Source organism: Doryrhamphus excisus, linkage group LG2 (assembly GCF_037039965.1).
Source record: "Doryrhamphus excisus strain RoL-2023G ecotype Guam linkage group LG2, RoL_Dexc_Guam_v1.1, whole genome shotgun sequence".
In the NCBI taxonomy this organism is placed as follows: Eukaryota; Metazoa; Chordata; class Actinopteri; order Syngnathiformes; family Syngnathidae; genus Doryrhamphus; species Doryrhamphus excisus.
In genome coordinates, this window is record NC_136358.1 from 2,408,886 (window position 1) to 2,429,307 (window position 20,422).

A 20,422-nucleotide genomic window follows, 5' to 3' on the forward strand; every position below is an offset into this window, starting at 1 on the left:
TTTGTTTCACTTTTAGGTTACGGGGCGGAGTTTGTAATGATGCATTCCATGACAATCGGACATTTTTCACTGTCAAGGAGCGTTCGCGGCACAGCAAAAAGTAGGAACTTTGGGTATCATTCAGCGGTGCAATAGGTTCGTCGGTACTCAATTCGTTTGAAGTAAATCATGACGATGACGCACTAAAATATTTGGTGCCACAATGTGTTGCAAAAACGCGCAGTACGTGGCGCGTCGTCGTGACGCCACAAGCAGGCGGGACTGTGGGCTCCACAGCTGGAGGAGAGAGGCTGGCATGCAGATGACTGCATCCTCCAACACGCATCATCGGGATAAGTTGCTCTTTCTTTTCGCTGATTGTAAAAAAAAAAACAAACAAACAGTAAAAAGGCAATTTCAAAGAGTTCGAAATAAGTTCTGAGCACATTTTACTGCAAGACTGTGTTTAGGAGCTTTTTTTTTTGGACGATGCCACGACTTTAACGTCCCTGTTCACTCCACAGTTGGTGTCATCTACACATGCAGGGTATGGGAGGCATCCACTTCTGAAGGTAAGACCAGTACATTTTCATTTGAATGAATGATAGCCCACATTTAAGTGTGATTGTATTTCATTCCTTTCATTGACGCCAAACACTGCTGAGGCAAGTCAGGCTTGATCTGTTAATGTCCAACCTGCTAATTGTGCATAGCTAGCTGAATGAATGCATGGATACTTTACGCATGGTGTCACAACAACTGTGACATGGTCCCCTTGGGGTCCCTTAAAAGGGTTGCACATGAAGAAAACAGATACACACAAAGAGCTATTGAATGGACGGACCTGTGTGCTGCATCCTCAGGAGAGGATGGAGGAATGCCTGCTCCCAAAATAGACTTTTAAGGAACATCTGGGTGTGTAGAAGGGACTGTATATCTGTTTCAGGGTGCGTTCACATCCAAACAAGCATTCCGAGAACCTGACATCTGGTTTGGTTCCGTCAAAACTGAACACATTCCTGACAACTTTGTATCTTTATTATGTATCCAGATATTTTCAACACTTCTTCATATTGAAAGTATTAAAAACCTTCTTATCTTTTTAGCTAACATATTTTGTCAATAAATGTAGCATGGCCCTTTTATGCAGGCTCAAAAACAGCATTGCCTACGGTCAGATTTGGAGAAAATGTCACATTAGCAGTAGCCTACATACCTTTTATTGTATTGAAACTGACACTTTATTATGCAGAATTTTTGTATTCAACCCAGCAGACGGCATTTTGGTTTGGAATATTTGACTTATTGATTTGAAATCCTATTGAGAAACTGATATCTATTTATTTATGTGTACTGTACAGACTGAACTTGAACCTAAAACCAGCAAAATGCAACAAAATGGAGAGCACTGAAGTACAAAAGCATATTCAACAGTCAAATTGCATGCTGAGTACGCCATATTCCTACATAATGCCAGGTCTCCCTTACAGACAGAAATTGACCCCCACCCCCAGAGAACTGAACCACAAACCACTCACTCTCCTGCAGCTGTCTTGACTCTGTGGTGTTTCAAGGTGATTTCCCTCTCATCCTTATCCCGTCCCTGGAGAGATTAAGAAGCATCTATGAGTGTCAGGCCTCTGCAACATCTTAACTTGTGTTTCTTGGAGCCGTAGCAGCAGGATTTGGACTCTAATCTGCTGCAGTCCGCCTTAAATACAAGTTTTAGCGGCTGTTTGGAAGGCATGAAAAGTTCCAGCTTTTTATTTACTGTTTTGCGTGCCGGGCCAGCTCTGTGTGTGTGTGTGTGTGTGTGTGTGTACAGAATGCAAATGAGGGCAGCCATCATCTTACTGTGTGTGTGCCGACAAAGCAGCCAGCAAAGATTAATAAATCAATGTGAAATCCATTTCATCAAGCTTGTCACATCCGTGATCGCAGCATGGCTGAAACAGCGCTCGACATGGGAAAAGATCCTTTAAATAGAAAGGTTTTTTCACAAATTCAAGCACCACTGGTGAAATCAGGTGATTAAAATAGCCACCGCTATTTCCACTCCTCTTTTTTCCCCCCCTCATCCTCATCTGCCGCAGTGCAATTACCTCAAACCACTCTTGATATTTAGCATTGCCTCCAGCTCAACTCTTCCACTCCTCCATCTGCGCCTGTGTTACGCTTATCGTGCCCTAATTGGCCTCCGTTCTCGAAGGGCCGCTGCTTGATGTCTGCAAATATTAGAGGAGGAGGCAGAAAAACTACACTATCCCTTTTGTTCCCAGAGGAGATGCTCATACCCTGACCTCCTGGGATCTCTCCTTCTTGTCCTGCCCTCCCTGGAAAGGGCACAGAACTTGGAATTGCTTCATTAATGCACCCCGCCTCCTCACCTTTGGCCACGGCCAGGACAAGATAGATGGAAAGTCATTCATCAAGCTGGAATGTTGTCACATCCAAGTGGGATGTGCCTAATTGCCAGATGGAAGGAAAAGACACAATGCTGGTCGCATCGCTGACCGCTCAAGCGGTGATTGTCGTGATTAGCTGAGGCCTCCTGGGAGTGACGATAATCTGCTACAGATGGTGCTTTCACAAAGGTGAAGTGTGATTGGGAAATGGGCAGGTATCGAGAGTCAAAAGTGCACAAAGCGACTTTTACAAGGAAAAGGAAAGCTCTCATTGCTTGTGGTTTGTTCGGTATTTAAAGGAGGAATGAATACGCCAGCTCGGAATGACCATTGTCTGATATACCTCTGACCTTTGGTATACAGGGACGAAATGAAGCATGGTGCAAAGTCACCAAAGAACTTGCAAAAATGAAGGACTTTGGTGACTTTTAGTGACATATTATGTCAAAATGCTGTTTGCTGGGTTGAATATGTTGATTATTTTCTTATTCTGCTATAGTCACAAGCTCAGATTTCGCAAAAAGCTTCTACATTGCAAAAATGGCTCACCAAATACAAGATAAAAAGACTAGATTTAAGGAGAAAAACACATCAAACTAATGAAATTATCTAAATTTCACTTGGCAGAGATTCCTAAATTAATACTTCTACGTCTTGAAATAAGCAGGAATTTTTCAGCAGGACATTTTTTTCAGAATAAAACTTAATTTTAAACTTAACACAACCATGAAAAGTGGTTTAAAGTGAATTATTTCTTAAAACTATTTCCTCATACACCAAAGCCATAACCATACATTTTTTGATCAGTCTTTTTTGTATAACCCGTTGGAAACTTTTCCTGTATTTTTTTCTGTGTAGTTATATGCACAAATGTGTGGAAATGTTGCACAAATCTTGAAATATTAAATAATCCTTTAAAAAAATTCTGGATCCAGACCCAAAATTTGATCCGTTCTTTGTTATCTCATTTCTGACAATTCCTGAAAATTGCATCAAAATCCATTCAGAACTTTTCAAGTCATTTTGAACACAAACAAAGTGATAAACGCGGCCAAATATGCTTTTCACTTAAATTATTATGTCAAACATCAACTCGTTCCAAGAATATATCTTGACTTTTTCTACTTTCTCATCCATTTTCTGTAGCGTTTGTCCTCATTAGGGTGACAGGTAAGCTGGAACTTATCCCAGCTGACTTTGGGCAAGAACAGGCACACTTCACAACTTCGTAAGATGTTCCACCACAGATACAAAACTGGATCTGATATAAGCCTTGACCGTATGGCCAATTTGTTCATGCTGGGTCACTGAACTAAATCAGCTAAGATCAAGTCTCCATCACAGATCTCACCGTTGCAGTGGTTGACCAATCAGTAATGTCAAGTGCTTACTCAGCAGTTTTTTTCTCATTAAATCTTTAAAAATAGTATTTAGTTTAAAAATATTTGAACAAGATTCATACGATTTTTTTAAACAATATTTAAGATACATTTTGGGAAACTTGGAAATTTGCAGTGGTCTGACACACTATTGTCAGACACACACATAAAAACAATAAGTAAGTAAGATACTTGCTATTCTCAATTGGACAAAGAGATTGTTATGAGAGGAAAAACATACGAACAAAGATAAGCAAAGTAGCCACCAGCCCGTTTAGCATCACATGCAAGTCTTAACAAAAAAAAAAAAGGCACGGACTGACATTTCCGCTTATGTTAGTACAGTGAGTGGAAGCTGTGTATGCCACCAGCAACAACAGGAAACGACTTTTCTGACATTTTCAACATTGCCTGCTCAGCTATGGAAAAAAAACATGAACTCTGACCGAAGCGCACACTGAACTGAAAGAAAAAAAAACTGCTATTGCATAAGTTTCATATGTGGTATTTTACACAACTCCTAGCAACAGGCAGGCAGGCTTTCAGAAAGGAAGTTGTGTGATTGAGAAGAGGAAGTAAGACCTCGACCACTCATATTGCATCCATACTGAATGTGTGACTACACACACACACACACACACACGTAGTTACACCTTTCCTGTGTTTGTTAACTAAAACATTGAGCAGGAAGCCCCCCTGAAAACAAAGCAGTTCAGAGCCTGACACAATGATCCATTGTGATGACACATTGTGATCGCTACACACTTTACAGTGTAGCTGTGTGCTACACACTCGCAGAATAGTACACAGTTGCACATGAAGAGGTTTTTCTTAATATTTCACCTTCATGGTATGAAATTACAACTTTTTCTCATTAGATTAGAACTTTTTTCCGTTTTGTTTTGACTTTCTTCTTTGAAAATTACTGTAGATTTTTATATTTATATTTTATTATTTATTTTTGTTAAATTATATATTTTTAGACTGTGCCGTGGGCCACACTTTAGACAACACTGCCCGACTGGTAACACACTTTTTTTTGTGTGTGTCTGTAGCTTTGACACTAATGAGCTGCTTTTCCCGACAGTCTGTGGCCTTAACAGGGAACTGCACTTTTTATATTTTTTTCCCATTTTGCCCTGTTCTCACATGACGATTGCTAACAACATGTAATACTTATAGTATCTTGCCGTATTCCAATAATTTAAAACATGACGGAATCTTGAAATAAACAGCAGCATCGAAAAAGCGACAACACTTACAATGTCCGCTCTCATTGCGATGGCTGTGTCTTCCAGCACAAGCCGTGTGTGTGAGCATCTTGTTGAATCTTCGTAGCGAAATTGACAGCTAGGTATCCACTCTTCTGTCTGTGAGTGATGCTAGCGGCTAGCGAAGCATCCGCTACAATAACAATCCCGCTGGAGCTTCGTTAATACAAAAGTCCTTTATGTAAATATATCATTTTTTTTTTGTGAGGGCTTTAGCGTCAAAATATTGGACATCCCATGACGATTCTTGTTAGCTTGCTCATATTAACTAGTTTTCTGGTGCTAGAAAAGTGTGTTCATGTTTCACATAAGGATTGTGAATGATGTGCAGTCCAAAAATGTGCAGTTTGCCTTTAAGAAGCGCAATTTTGCCCTTTCTACATATACATATACAAAAGGCACTTTCACATAACCCGGGACCTTTAATTAGCCACATGTGGACTGTATAGACTGGAGCTTGAGGGACACAAATTGTACTTTTACCTCTGCCAGGGTATGATTAAGATACTACATAGGCAGCTATTGGTGTTATCATATTTCCATCTTCACCCAACCAAATGAGCTGGAGCACATCCTCTCCCTGCTGTCTTACCGTCTCTTCCGCTATCTACCTCACCCTCCATGCTTCCTAATCCAGTTCACAGCAGGCACCCCCCAAAGCCAAGCAAGGACACCCCTGTGTGTGCATAGAACAGACAACGCTCCCTCTTCCTACCACCAGTTCCCCCTGCATCTTTAATTAGAGCCTGCCAACAACCTCCCTGCAGCGCCTCCCTCGCCAGCCTCAGGGTAGAGCACTATCTGCCCCATCATGCAACAGCTGTGCTTCTACTTCCTGTCCAAGTTTTTGGACACTCTCACTATCTCCAATGTTTTTGTTTCATGTGTCAGCATCTTGCCTTCATCCTGAAGATATGCAAAGCATTGCATGCAGATAGTATGTTGTGTGTTTTCCTAACGAGGACTAGCTTGTCTCATTAGGGACGAAGATACAAAAGTCGACTGCAGTGACATTTTCAACTGCATAGCCAGGACAGCCGTGTCAGCTTCCCTTTGCTCCCCATCCCGCCTCCCTCTAATCTGCCTGATCGAAGGGCTTGACTTGCCATCACCAAGCAACCAAGCGTGACACAAAAAGCTCTCCTGGTGTGTGCAACCTGGCGGCTATAAACAGCCTGGGAAAGAGACTGCAGGGACGTATGTGCAGAAGAATAGGAGTTAGTTGTTAGAAATGAAATGAAAGAGCATCCTCAAATGATTTAGTTCCTGCTGGGAACATGATGAATGGCGAGAAAGTATCAGCATCATTGGCTTCATCACGACGAGTACCGCCTGTGCCGCAGTGATACTCAAGACTCACCAGCCTTGTCTTCAGCATAGACATAGTGAACAGGACTACTCACTTTCTTTTAGGACACATTGTTCTCATGTAGAACTGATCTGTCAAAATACACTTCGAGGACACTTTGTGCACACTTTTATAATTCTGAGGTGTGAGAAGCAGGTTCTGTTCTGACGATTATCAGCTTTAAAGGTGTACTACCTTTCTAAAATGTGAACGTGTGGACCACTTTAAAGGGAAGGTCACCTACGGAAGACAAATACGTACTGTTTGGATTTCATATCCAGCAAGTTGAGGCAGAAAACAACTTGTGCCTTCTGCTGGTTGTTGGCAAGTAATGAAACCAAACCGTACCTCCAATTACTTGTGACTGATCAAAAATGCATAAATACAACCATTATCACATCCTACCCTGTCTTTTATACATCAGTGTCCATTTTGGCACTGGTAACGGTAGAAATGAAGTTCAATACTCAGTCGTATGGAGTACATTAGTGTAGGTTCTGTCTCCATATTATGGCCTTATAGCCTCCTACACCTGTATCTCTGCAGCAGATCTGCACTACTCTTTTTTTCCGGTTTGCCCGCAGGAGTGTGCTTGTGTGTTTGTGTGTGGCCGAGGAAACTCGTGAAGCCTGTAATTGAGCGTGTCTGCCCATCGCTCTGCAGCAGAGACAGCACAGTGGAAGGCTTCATTGTGCCACAACACACACAAACACTTCACACATACGAAACACACGCAGTTTGTCTCGGGTGTGTCGTTTTTCCATCAAGAGAAATGTTTATTTTACATATTGATTCACAAAGTTGTTGTTGCCATGGTTCCCTCCTCTTGGATGAATATACTGCACGTGTTTATCCAACACAAGAGTCAAATAGGAGTAGCATTGTGCGCATGTTTGCTGATAAAATATGATTATTTGTGGTTTTTGCCATAAGTTGCATTGGACCAACAAGATAATGACAGCAGTTTCCTGTCATTGAGTCAAGTGGTTGTCTGTTTTCTTCTAATGAGCCACTGTGAAGTTGACTATTGTGACGCTGAGCACACAAAATAGAGTCATTTTTTGTGTATGGTGCAGACACTTGAGCAAGACAACGGAGGATACAACCGAGGACATCGTTATGGAGCCCATAATGGGTGAGCAGTCGGCCACGGTGGACGAGCTGGTGGAAGCCTGCATCCAAGCCTTTGGTTTGTAGTTCTACACATTCCCTGATCTGCATTGTGGATGCTAAATTTCTCAAAAATATCTCACTGCCTGTGTTGTTGTTTGTAGACGAGAGCGGCACTTTGATGCACACTTCGACAGTTCGCATGTTCCTCATGATGCACGCGTGGTACATTCCTTCCACGGAGATGGCTGCCAAGCTGGTGCTCAAGTATCCTTAATGAATACCTCAAAATGAATGTACAGTGTTCTTAATAAGCCAACCTCCTAAAGTTTGGAGATTGTCTGGTGCAGAAGGAAGGTCTCAAATAGCATGTTAGCGGTGTGTTTAACATGTAATAATAAAGGACCAATGAACAGTACAGAATACAGGCTGATGCTGTATTCAGTATTGAAGTGTTTTATGATTTTGATGTGAAATTTCCAGCTCAAATGTGGCCCGATGAAAGTGTATTTTTGCATCCAACACTTCTGGCAAGGTCGATCCTTTACTTTGGTCTGAGATCTCAAGAGGAAGGCTGCTCAGCGGAGCATCGAACCAGAATATGTCACCTTGTCAAGTAATAAGCAGTGTTTCTTTCTCATGAGTCTTTGCAGAAGTCACATTAGGGCTGAACTACTTTTCCGTTCTCTGTCGTTTCATGCCTGACAGGTATTGGATCTCTGAGTTTCCTGCAGAGTTCAATCTGAACCCGGAGCTGGCCGAGCAGATAAAAGACTTTAAAGACCTCCTGAGCACAGAGGGCAATGAGCGCCAGAGTCAGCTCATTGACATTGAGAGCGTGTAAGCCACTAAAAGTTCTCTGTCTGTTTTGTTTTATTGCTCGTGCTCTGTAATAAAAATAGGACTAGAAGCTTTCATGCTTCTTTTGGCTCGTAAAAGTAATTTTGGAGTGACCGCAGCGGCCTTTTCGGGGGTCCTGAAGGACATGCTTGGAACAGATGTTGCAGAGATCACATCACTAACAAATACAAAAGCATAACTGCATGTATGTATGTCCTTTGTGTAGCCATTTTTGTTTCTCCCTTCAGGCCGTCATACAAATGGAAGCGTCAAGTGACTCAGCGTGTCCCCTCCGTGTCCAAAAAGAGGAAAATGTCCCTGCTCTTTGACCACCTTGACTCCTGTGAACTGGCCGAGCACCTGACCTACTTGGAGTACAAATCCTTCTGCAAGATTCTGGTCAGTGGGGCAGCAATTTTTAATGAAGTGATCGACATTTAAGGCTCAAGACATTTTCTTTGTAGTTTCAGGACTATCACAGCTTCGTGATGCACGGCTGCACGGTGGACAACCCCGTTCTGGAGCGCTTCATCACGCTTTTCAACAGCGTCTCTCAGTGGATCCAGCTCATGGTGCTTAGCAAGCCCACCGCCACCCAGAGAGCCTCCGTCATCTCGCACTTCATCAGAGTGGCTCAGGTAAAACAGTGACTTCATATCGTTTTTTTATTTTGACAAAGCTGTTATCAATCTGTTGTGTGCTATTATGATAATAAGCGTGGTGTGATGTTTGTGGATCAAAAACCACCAACAGAACTAGACACAATTTCTAACATTGTCAGGATGCCCGTTATCCCAATCCTATCTCCCACATTCCCAAACAAGCTGCTAGTTGACTTCCTTATATGGTCCTGCGATGGCTCCCCGTCATCCTTTCAGTTCCAAGCTCTGCTGTAATTGATATTGCCTCTGCTGATGCTATCATCTGCTTTGGTCTCGTCATCTCATTTGGAGGCAACCAATTTAAGCTGCTGTGCGCCATGGTGTGAAATATCCCACGCTTTGTTAATTCCCTTCCTGTCTAAACGGCCTACCGCTTTGGTATTCCACCGCCGTGCCCGTGGTGAATGCATGCTGGGACAAAAAATGACGTTGGTGCTGATTTCATTTGCACAGAAGGCAGCACACAGGGCCGCGATGACAGGCGGAATTTCTCACAGCTTCCCTCGGGGCGCAATTGTCGCGTTCCATATGAAGGGCACACAACAACTCGACAACTAGATTAATTTAGTACAGACGTGCAGCTTTGGAACGCAATCAACAGTATATTTTGTCAACCATTTAAGGATGAATGCTCCTAAAATCCCCAAACCGATCCTTTTTCCCGGCCACGTGCTTTAAGCTGGTCTGCAAACACTAGGTTGATTGCAAACGTGTGACCTGAATTGAGATTAGACCCCTCCAGCGGCCCTCCCACACAGCTGCGACCCCATCGATTTTTGCAGGGAGACGCCGCGCAGGCTGAAGGGCATCGTAGGGCCCTGCTGAGCGCCATTCACAATATGCTAGCTTTGATGCAGTCAGGTTTAAGCACTTAGCTGCGGGCTGCTGGACATTTTTCCCTCAATCTTCTTACTTGGAATGTTATCTGCAGCCAATGTTTATTCATTCTTCCTGTTACTCTAAACAGAAGCTGTTGCAGCTGCAGAACTTCAACACGCTAATGGCAGTGGTCGGCGGCCTCAGTAACAGCTCTATCTCACGTCTCAAAGACACGCAGGCCCACATCAGCGCTGAAACCAACAAGGTTCGGTAGTGCTGGCAAGGTTGCAGTTTTTCTGTGGATTGTGATATTATCTGCATCTGCTAAACCTAGCATAAACATTTGGAACTGTGTTGAATAATTACCAGCGTGTCGAGTCATTATGTTCCTCATGTCAGGTTTTTAACAGCCTCATCGAGCTGGTGACCTCATGTGGCAACTACACCCAGTACCGCAAGCGCTTCTCCGAGAGCTCCGGCTTCCGCTTCCCCATCTTGGGTGTGCACTTGAAGGACCTGATCGCCGTCCACGTGGCTCTGCCAGACTGGGCCGACAAGGAGAAGAAGCGGGTCAACCTAGCCAAGACCCAGCAGCTGTATGCTATCCTGCAGGAGCTGGCGCTGATCCAGAGCACTCCACCCAACATCGACGCCAACACGGACCTGCTGAACCTGCTCACAGTGGGTGCTGTGTTTGGATGCGGGCTGTCGCTAGCTGTCTAGATCCATATGGGTCTCTTCCTGTTTTGCACAGGTGTCTCTGGACCAGTATCACACAGAGGAGGAGATCTACCAGATGTCTTTGCAGAGAGAACCTCGTAAACAAGCGGTGCGCACCAATATTGACCTTCACAACACTTTTAAGTCCTGAACTGAGTGTGGGAAAACTGTTTGCGTTTTTAGCAGAACTCTAGCCCCACCCCAGCTCCTGACCCCAAGCCCAGCATGATCGATGAGTGGGCCGTGTCGGTAAAGCCTAATGCTGACCCAACGCTCATCAAGAAGCACATAGAGAAGATGGTGGAGGTAACCAAAACCAACCGTTGTTTCTTCCTTCCAGCAGTTCTTTATGTGGCTCCTTAACTCTTCCAAACACTTTGCTTACAGTCCGTCTTCAAGAACTTCGACACAGATGGTGATGGCCACATCTCCAGGGAAGAGTTTGAAGACATCAGGAACAACTTCCCTTACCTCAGCAAATTTGGAGAACTGGACAAGAACCAGTAAGGAAATTCATATTTCCCAGTTGGTAGACAGAGCCTGAAATTGCTGTAACCTGAAATTAAATCTTCCACAGAGACGGCAAAATCAGCCGAGAGGAGATGATCGACTACTTCACAAGGGCAAGCTCGCTGCTCAATTGCAAGATGGGCTTCATCCACACCTTCAGCGAGGCCACCTACGTCAAGCCCACCTTCTGTGAGCACTGCGCTGGCTTTGTGAGTCGATTTTGTTAAAAAAAATACTGAATCTTGATCAACTTGAATCTTAATTTTAAAAAAGGTGAAAGGTCAAATAGAGAACTGCATAGATGCACTTTATTATTTCGACTGCCAGGTCGGTCTGCTGAGTGGTGTGGTAGTGAAACACTGTATTTGTGTGTGTGTGTGTGTGTGTGTGGCCCTTGACATTTTCTATCCGGGTGAGTGGGCTGTCATGAGAGCAGCCTTGGTATTATTAAAGGGCATATTTTGGAATACCGCATGCATAAACCTGAAGCCAACTGTGATTCTGTCAGCTTTTGGAGCTTAATTGCTAACAGTACACTCACATTTTAACAGCAACAACCTGCAAGGTTAGCTTCTTCGCTGAAGAAAAACAACATGATCAAATCTGTCGAATCGATCGTCCGTAAGGAAGGAGAGCTTTTGCCTCGGTGTCATGAAAAGAGTGTTTGAAAGCCTCTTCTCTTAAAGGTGTAACAAACAAGCGAGGGAGATGACAGCTCTTTCCTCATAAAAGGTTCTAGTGACACATATTATTGTTACATCAATAAAGGCCATTTTGAATAATAGGGAACCTATACTATACATACATGCTGTATGTATATGGTGAGCGGAAGCTAAAAGTTGATGACAGGAAGTGCAGGAACAAAATGACATGTCACTGTTGTCGCTGGGAAAGAAAGATAAAAGCCATTCGGAGTGAAGACACTTTTTACGACTAAGATGTGTCCCTGCTTTAGAGTACATATCCAGCCCAATAAGAGAAGCTTCCAATTCCAACCTTAATTGCAGACATAACGACTGCGTTGTGTCATAGTGGACAGAGACAGTAAAGGTCAGTCGGTGTGGGCTGAGCTAACCTTCCTGACTTTGTTGCTCACTGTGTGACTTTGTATACATGCATGTGCTGTTGTGTGTGTGTGTGTGTGTGTGTGTGTATGTGTGTGTGTGAAGAGGTCAGGATATTTTCTGCCCCCTCAGATGTTCCAGGGCTGTGTGTGATCTCCCTTTCATGTCATTGTTCCCCCCATCGTGTGCACGCCTTGATGTCTACCCGCCCTCCATCCTCCTCCGGCTCATCTCACCTTACATTGCGTATCCTCCCTCTTTCTTCATTTAGCACTCTGGGATAAATACGGGGTATCGAGGTTGCCCATGATAAGTGTGTGTCTTTAACCACCTTTTACCTAAGTGATTGTTCGTTGTGGCGTTAAACATTAAGTGTGAGCTAACATAAATGTAAAATAGTATATATAATTAGATCTCTCTCTTTTTTTGCAGATATGGGGTTTCTACAAGCAGGGCTACAAGTGTAAAGGTAAGACAACCATTCACTTAGTGTCATCACATCCTGCATAGGCATGCATGGCCCACTCAAAAGCACAGACGCTAACACCGACTCACTCTCAGCCATCACATACACACCCTTTGCAGAGCCTGGCATCAACACATAAAGCTGCATCACTGCAACCTCAAAATACACGTTTGAATACAAGCCACAAGCCAAGCAAAAACGTCATCAATGATCAATAATAAGCGATGATAAATTGACTGTCATACATCAACGTTAACGTTCATGTGTGTTTGGCATGTGTATTGACTGAAACGTCATTCCACACACACACACACACTACCCAATTGTACTACATCAATAAGTTAATGAGGGAAGCTCCACAGCTATTTATCCCAATTTCCAGTGTTCGCTTGAACTCAGAGCTCTGTAGCGCCATCGACAGGGATGTAATTAGAATGAATCATCCGGTAAGCTGCGTGTGTGTGTGTGTGTGTGTTGTTCTTTTTGGTGTGTTTTGGGTCAGCGGACTTTATTTGGAGAAGACAGGCAGTTTGGATGACAAAGAAATGACAACAAAACCCACACAGTGTAATATCATCAAACACGGCATTCACAGCTCTTATAATGAGCTTAAAGGTCCTATAATGTAGTATTTTTCACCAATTTTAAATAAGTGTGCTGTACAATATCGAGACTTGTTGATGTGTACAGAGGTTGACCGCGAGAGAGAGCAATATTCTTTCATTCATTTTCCATTCTGCTTATCCTCACGAGGGCATGCTGGAGCCTATCCCAGCTGTCTTCGGGCGAGAGGCGAGGTACACCCTGGACTGGTCGCCAGCCAATCACAGGGCACACATAGACAAACAACCAGTCGCCAATTAACTGAGCAAACAGAGATGAAATCAAACTTGGTGTCCTAGCTGTGTGGCCTGCGCACTAACCACTCGACCACCGTGCAGCCGAGACAGCAATAGTTATAGATAGACGTCAAAATTTAGGCAGAAATACAACTCCGTAGATGTGCCCAAAGTGGTCATCCACTACCAATGGCTCATTTGTCATTGCATCACTGAGAAACAAAATAAATAATATAAATAAATAAATAAATAAATAAAAAAAAAAAATAGAGCAAAAGATATAATGTTGACGACAACAACCAATGAAAACACAAAGCTTCGTGTTGTGTTCAGTTTTACACATTAGGAAACCCATACAATACAGTATACATTATACAGTATATATACAGTATTTATTGTATTTGCTGTAAATGTTGACTTGTGAGACTGCAGCATCTACTGAATTCAGAGCTGCAGAACTCTTTTCCGCCTGCAGATAGCACCATCAAGCCACTATCTATTTAAGTTAGCATGGAAAAACACATCTACAATTCAAAAATGAATATGTGGGGGGGAGAATGCTGAACTGCGAATAGGCAGTGATACTATACTGTATAATACAGTATACATATAATAATACTATATACTAGAGTATAATTCACTGTAACTCTATACTACAAAAAATTGTGAGAGATGATCGATGTGTGGTGCTCATAAACAGGCTCTAGGGCAGGGGTGGGCAAACTACGGCCCGGGGGCCACATGCGGCCCACCAAGTGTTTGAATCCGGCCCGCCAGTTGCTTTCTAAGTTTTAACATACAAACTGGCAACATGACCTGCAAGTCGGATGTCTTATTTAGTAAAAAAAAACCAACAAAACTGTAAAATTAAATTACATAGTTTGATGTGGTCTGATGTTTAAAGTGACATTGGAACATACAGCTGATAGTATAACACTTTTAGAGATAAAATAAAAGGAAAAGTATAAGCATAAAATATTGTGTCTGTGTTAAATATATATTCTGGCCCCCCAAACAATTTTATTAACTTAATGTGGCCCACGAGTCTAAATATTTGCCCACCTCTGCTCTAGGGGCACATGTTACTGTTACATGTCATTAAAAACTTTATTTTGTGTATAATGTAGTATACATACGGTCGTCCCTCATTTGTAGCGGTTAATTAGTTCCAGACCCAACCGCGATAAATTAACTTCCGCAATGTAGACTCACTGTTAATAAATGGAATATTTGGTAGTTTGAGCATAGAAAACCTGTTTATGACTTTCTAAACATGGGAATGAATATTATTAGAGACGTGGAGACATGAAATAACACAAATAACACAATTATTCATTGTGCAACTCTGCAGGGACTTGAGACGGCTGCTAGCTGCAGAACTAACATGTTAGTGTCAGATTTATTTCTTCTGAATTTAAGAAGTCAAAACTTACCACTTCCACACGAAATGGGAGGATAACCTTTTTTCCCCGCATCGGACTGTTACGTATTGTAAGGTGATGTCTCACTGTTTTGCCGTTACTGCCTCCTAGTGACCAGGATAGGACATATCACTTGTATTTCAATATGTTTTGATAAGTAATAGATCATAGTCTACCATAAAACAGTGATTATTTCAATTAAACTGTAATATTATGAGGGATGACTGGATATACTGTATGTACTTTCTTAACATGTAAAAAATGAACAATTATGTCTTCAATTGCCTACCCCGTCGTTCAGACTCCCCGTGGTTTGCTGAGATGTTGTCGGGCCCAGTCGGCATCGCCGTGTGTTTGTGTCAGTGCTCGTGTGTGTGCATGGCGTGTAGCAGCCACTTCCTGTTGCCGCTCGCTCTGCCGGTGGCTCCCGTTCCTCTGTCTGATCCTCTCTCTCCACCCCGCTCCGTGTCTTTCCGGCGCCGCCTCTCCCTCCACCTCCTGCGAATGTCCCAACGCCCGCCGCTCCTCTTCCGACACCTCTCCCTGCCGTCATCCAACACCGCTGCTGGGTCAGCCTGCGGGGTCAACTGCCACAAGGCCTGCCGGAGTCGCCTGGCTGTGGAGTGCCGGAAGAGAACCAAGAGCATCAGTCACGAGACACCGCCGGCCCTTCAGGCCAGATCCTACAGCTTCCCGCCTCCTGCCAACACTCCACCCAACCTCCAGAACACTGGTAAGACATATCTATTTTTCACCATTTCCTACATTACTTCATTACTTCACTGGGAACTGTAGGGTTCTAGGTGGGGTTACCCTGGACAGATGTGCAGATGAAGATACACAACTTTCTGACAACTTCATGGTACCTGCGGCGTCTTATAAAGTCTTTAAATGTCCAAAAGTCTCTTGTACTCTCATAAAACACCTTAAAAATCTCTTTACATTTTTTTAACTAGTGCTGCTGCAGCTTAGTCAGTGTGGTCGACCATTAAAATGATTTTTTTTTTAGTCGACAGAGCATTTTACTAGCCAATCAAATCTGTGCATCTGGCACTAAACATTACAACTCTAACTACAACGGATGAAAGAAGAGGACAGGTGAGAAGTAAAGCGAAGAACACAAGTGGGAAAATTTGGGTTTGCTGTGAAACATTGGTGCAGCTGGTAAAGTCCGTCCTTCAGAATAAAAGCATGCTGGTAAAATAACAAAAAATACTGGGAAAAAAGTTTGATTTGTACTTTATCTTGAATTTTTTTTAATCTGGATTTTAATTTGAATTGATAGGGGAAGAAGAAGCTTTATTGTCATTGCAAGGCGGTACAATGAATTCCTTGATCTTGTTGCATGCGGCAGGATGTTAAAATATATCATGTTATAAAAATAACAGCATAGTAATAAATAGGAGCAAAAAGATTGGCTGCACGGTGGTCGAGTGGTTAGCATGTTGGCCACATAGTCAGGAGACCCTAGGAGGATAAGGAGGATAAGCGGCATAGAAAATGCATGGGTGGAAGGAGGTGCAGAAAATGGAAAATATTTCCAACAAATGCGGACTGTAATAGATAATGCCGCCATAAGTCATTGCTCATTTGTCTAATGATTATACAGCATTGAGGATATCTGTGTTACCTGTACGTGACTTTGTCTATTAAAGTATTTTGACCACGGTCATTTGATGGTGGAGCGGACAGATTAGTGTGGGAGCCTAATGTAAAATTTTACTTCAATTTCAACTTCAACTTTAACCCTTCAATACCAGCCATTTTTAGACGATATTGACCGATCTGTCAAAGCACACAGAATATTATGTTCTGTGGCTATATAACCGTGGAACCTACCAAAACAAAGTTTAAACTCTTGTCTTTCATCAGAAAAAAAAAGTTTGTTTCTATCATTTTTCTTTCTTCAATAATCAGCAGTTGAACATAGGTACGTTTCAGGAAAATAAATCAGTTCCCAACTAAAAAAAGTGTTTTGGAAAAGATACATTTCAAGCGTAACTTTCCCAAATAGTTTTTGCTTTTGTGACTGCTTAAATATGTAAACATGTTTTTTAACATCAAAATAAGTATTGAACTATTTATAAATTTTCACATTTGGAACTGACTTATGTGTGTGTTCAAATTAGTATTAGTGTGGTACCAATGCAATAGCTGCCTTTATGCAAGGGATTTGTGTTTCTGCCACCTAGGGGGTGTTTTTATGGCATTAAAATTGCTCTCTCAAGTCTAATTCATTGGTGAGGAGTTGCATCAGCACCTCGTTTAGCCTCTCGTGCAAAAAAAAAAATTAAACATGTATAACTGCGTTTAGGTTCATAAAGACGTGTAACTACCTTTTTGGTATCGAATGAGTTAAGGGTTAAGGGTTTGGTTTGTGTATGACATAAATCAGTTGAGTGGCGTTGAGACAAAGGTGTATCATCCCGGTTTTCAAGCATCTGATGAATTTACTAAAATGAGATGATGAAGTCACGAGTTGTGCTGTCATCCACTCGGAAATACCCCGCCAAGCTTAAGCTTAGTGTCTGCTGCGTCTAAGTCTTCTCATGTGGCAACAGCCACCCACAGCGCTTTTGTCTTCCTCGCAGCAAACGGTGCATTTGCAAGATAGAGTCCTTAAAACAATGGTGGCTCATTTGCAATGGAAATGTGATTGGCTCACTGCGGCGATGCCACCAACTCACAGATGTTTTTTTTTTTTTTTCATTCGACGACAACCAAAGTGTTGCGCCGCCTCCGGCATCCAGCAGCTGTTTTATGTCGGCATGAACCCGCTTCATCGGCGGGTTAAGCAGCGCCGCTGGGCCAACACAACAAAGTGACGAGATAAACAGACAAAAGCTGTGATTCATTGCCTTTTTCTACCAATATGATAGACCAATCAACCTTGTGTTGCTTCTTTGTTTTGCCCAGTCATCGTTGAAGAGGACATAGAGGCAGTGGAAGGAGGAGTCTTTGATATTCACCTATAACCAGGTGAGGAGACAACTCTTCATTCCTCACCATACATGACATTCTCTCTCATTGCCTGCAGCTCTCAGTATAATGCAGTACTCCCTGTACAATAATATAGTCAGAGGTTCCCGATTATATTCAATGTGAAGTTTTTAATGGTGTTCTAACAGTAATAAAAGACCCTAAAGTCTGTTTATGAGCACTAAACGTGAGAATAATCCACCATCTTTCTTACTTGTTTGTTGAACTTTTGATAGAGGAGACTCTCACTTGCTCGATTTTGAAGTTTCATGTAGAACAAAAAAAAACAAAAAACAAAAACAGGCTTCAAATACGGCCCAGAGCTCTGCCAAATATCTGTCCCTGACAGACACGGGAACTGGAAATGCTTTATGTTTTTGTATAGTCACCGTGTCGTGTCGTTGTCATCCTTTCCAAATTCTGTTTCAGGGTTGAATGCCTGTCATGCATTTCTCCGCTGTAATGCTGGGGGGCAGTGAGTGAACAGTGGAAATTAAACACTTATTTTTATTGCAAATGTTGAAATCAGAAAAGGCATTGGAGAGTCATACATACACAAAGGAAACAATCACAGCCAGTGTCTGAAAAAATTAGCTATTGTTGCGTGCTCCATTGTCTCAACACAGAAGCATAAACCAGCCTTTGATTGTTTTGTTTTTCTTAAGTGACTACTGTCTGTTTCACCTTATGACTTTTATCACTAGTGTACAGTAATGTCTGATTGATCAGGAAAGAAAAGTGATGCCACACACTTGCTGAAAAATTAATTTACGGCACTCTCATTGTAACGTCTCTGTCTTTGTAGGAGCCTTGGAGTATTAAAGATGGCGTCCGAGGTCCTGTGGCTGCTGGTGTGCACTGTGCAGGAAGCCATCTTGTGAGTAACCTCACAGGACAGAAGATGCTGCTGTTACACTGTGGCCAAAAACACACAACAATTGCAACAATTGCACGGACAAGCAGCTCCACTGGACTCACGTGGACGTGTCAGTTAGTGTTCATGGGATGTGTTCTTGTGCAAAATGTCTGCACGCAGTTTGGACCTTGAAAAGCTTTAGTGATAGTGTCCGGTTCCTGTGTTTGATCTCCTTGCAGACCTGTTATGTGTCATTTAATTGTAAACCAGCGATTATTTTACTTATTTTGATGCAAACTTGTATGCTGCAGTGATTTTTTGTTGTTGTTGCACGCCAAATTATCACTCACTGCGCAAGGAGACGAGCATGTTTTTGTTCTCCCTGTGGAGATGCTTTCATCCCTGGAGTTCCACATGTTGAGCGGCTGGTATGTCACTGAAGGAGATGCTGCGTCTATGTGAATAGCTTGAAGGATGTTTGTTATTAGTACGCCTGTTAGTGCAGATGAATAAAGCATACGTGAAAAAAGAAGAACATGTTTGATTTAGTCGAGTCAGTACCACTTGAAGTCAGTCTGGGTCTCATCTGGACCGTGTCCCGTTCAGTGCAAGGACATTGATCCGGCTCTACCCTCGACCCACTTTTCATCCAATCATGTTGTGACACTGCTAAAGTGATACAGTTTCACTTAGGGCTTGCCAAGGCCACATTTCATGTCTTTCAGTGACAAAAGATAAAATATAGTGTGATGAATGAGTGACACGCACGAAAGCTGATTACCTAGAATACTAGCTTGGTAAAATATTGCTTTGTCAGTGCTGCCGTGTTTGTAGGAGTGTGTGTAATGTGGCCCATTTGGATAATTATTGGACTGATAGGTAACCATTCCTCAAGAAACCACCTGTAGGAGAGTTCGATTCCACCCTCTGCCATCTCTGTGTGGAGTGTGCATGTTCTCCCCGTGCATGTGTGGGTTTTCTCCAGGTACGGGTATGTGAGTGTGAATGGTTGTTTGTCCATATGTGCCCTGTGATTGGCTGTCCACCAGTCCAGGGTGTACCCCGCCTTTCGCCCCAAGACAGCTGGGATAGGCTCCAGCACCCCTGCGACCCGGTATAGAAAATGAATGAATGAATGAACAATAAAAACGGGCATATTTCACACATCTTTCCTAATGGCAATTAATTATGATTAATTATGTGGAAAACTGATTATTTTGATTAAAAGCCCTCGTTTCTTTTGTCAACAACTCTTTAATTTTTGTTGAAAAAAGCTTTTAAGGACAGGACTCCTTTAGGCATACAACTTATAATATAATAATCCATCAATTAAAAGACATTGTTTTGGAGGACAGTGGCATTAAATTATCTGATGTTAATATTCACTCATTTAAAGAGCTTAAAGAAACATTCAATCTCAAGGATAAATAATTATTTAAGTATCTCCAGGTAATAAATCGGATTAAAGAAAATTGTGATACCGTAAATGTGTTGCCTTCAGCTATAAAGGCACTTTGGGTTCAAAGTAAAGAAAAAACAAAAGCAGTCTGGCATATGTTACAACATATGTTACAACTAATGAAAACCTGTGTTTTATGCAATATAAATTAATGATTAATGGAGGAAAATATTTGATTCCCTACTATTTAACTAACGGTACATGTAGTATTTTGTAAATGGGTGGATGTGTTGTCTTTGTCATTTTGACTGTAGGTCGCAAAAGGTCTCTGGGTACACTTTAGCCCCAATTGTCT

At 42.4% G+C, this 20,422-nt stretch overlaps 1 protein-coding gene across 2 annotated transcripts; it reads left to right on the plus strand.

Annotated features, from left to right (window-relative positions):
- Window positions 1-19,593, plus strand: LOC131124809 (RAS guanyl-releasing protein 2). 2 transcript variants are annotated; one of them, XM_058065596.2, is made up of 17 exons: window positions 1-551; window positions 7,459-7,571; window positions 7,657-7,759; window positions 8,052-8,108; window positions 8,201-8,332; window positions 8,581-8,731; window positions 8,797-8,970; window positions 9,962-10,078; window positions 10,213-10,494; window positions 10,568-10,642; window positions 10,720-10,839; window positions 10,921-11,036; window positions 11,111-11,252; window positions 12,540-12,576; window positions 15,408-15,566; window positions 17,750-17,812; window positions 18,618-19,593. In XM_058065596.2, exons 2-16 carry the CDS (start codon window positions 7,502-7,504, stop codon window positions 17,806-17,808), a joined length of 1,794 nt encoding a protein of 597 aa, XP_057921579.2. In that variant the 5' UTR covers window positions 1-551; window positions 7,459-7,501; the 3' UTR covers window positions 17,809-17,812; window positions 18,618-19,593. The 2 variants fall into 2 exon arrangements, with proteins under 2 accessions (XP_057921579.2, XP_078651392.1); XM_078795266.1 differs by having other exon boundaries at window positions 3-551; window positions 10,717-10,839.
- The last annotated feature ends 829 nt before the right edge of the window (window positions 19,594-20,422 follow it).

Coding starts and splice junctions, on each gene's coding strand:
- LOC131124809 (XM_078795266.1), top strand. CDS start 7,502: ATGGAGCCCATAATGGGTGAGCAGTCGGCCACGGTGGACGAGCTGGTG. Junction 8,333..8,580: donor CTCATTGACATTGAGAGCGT/GTAAGCCACTAA, acceptor TTCTCCCTTCAG/GCCGTCATACAAATGGAAGC. Junction 8,732..8,796: donor AATCCTTCTGCAAGATTCTG/GTCAGTGGGGCA, acceptor TTTTCTTTGTAG/TTTCAGGACTATCACAGCTT.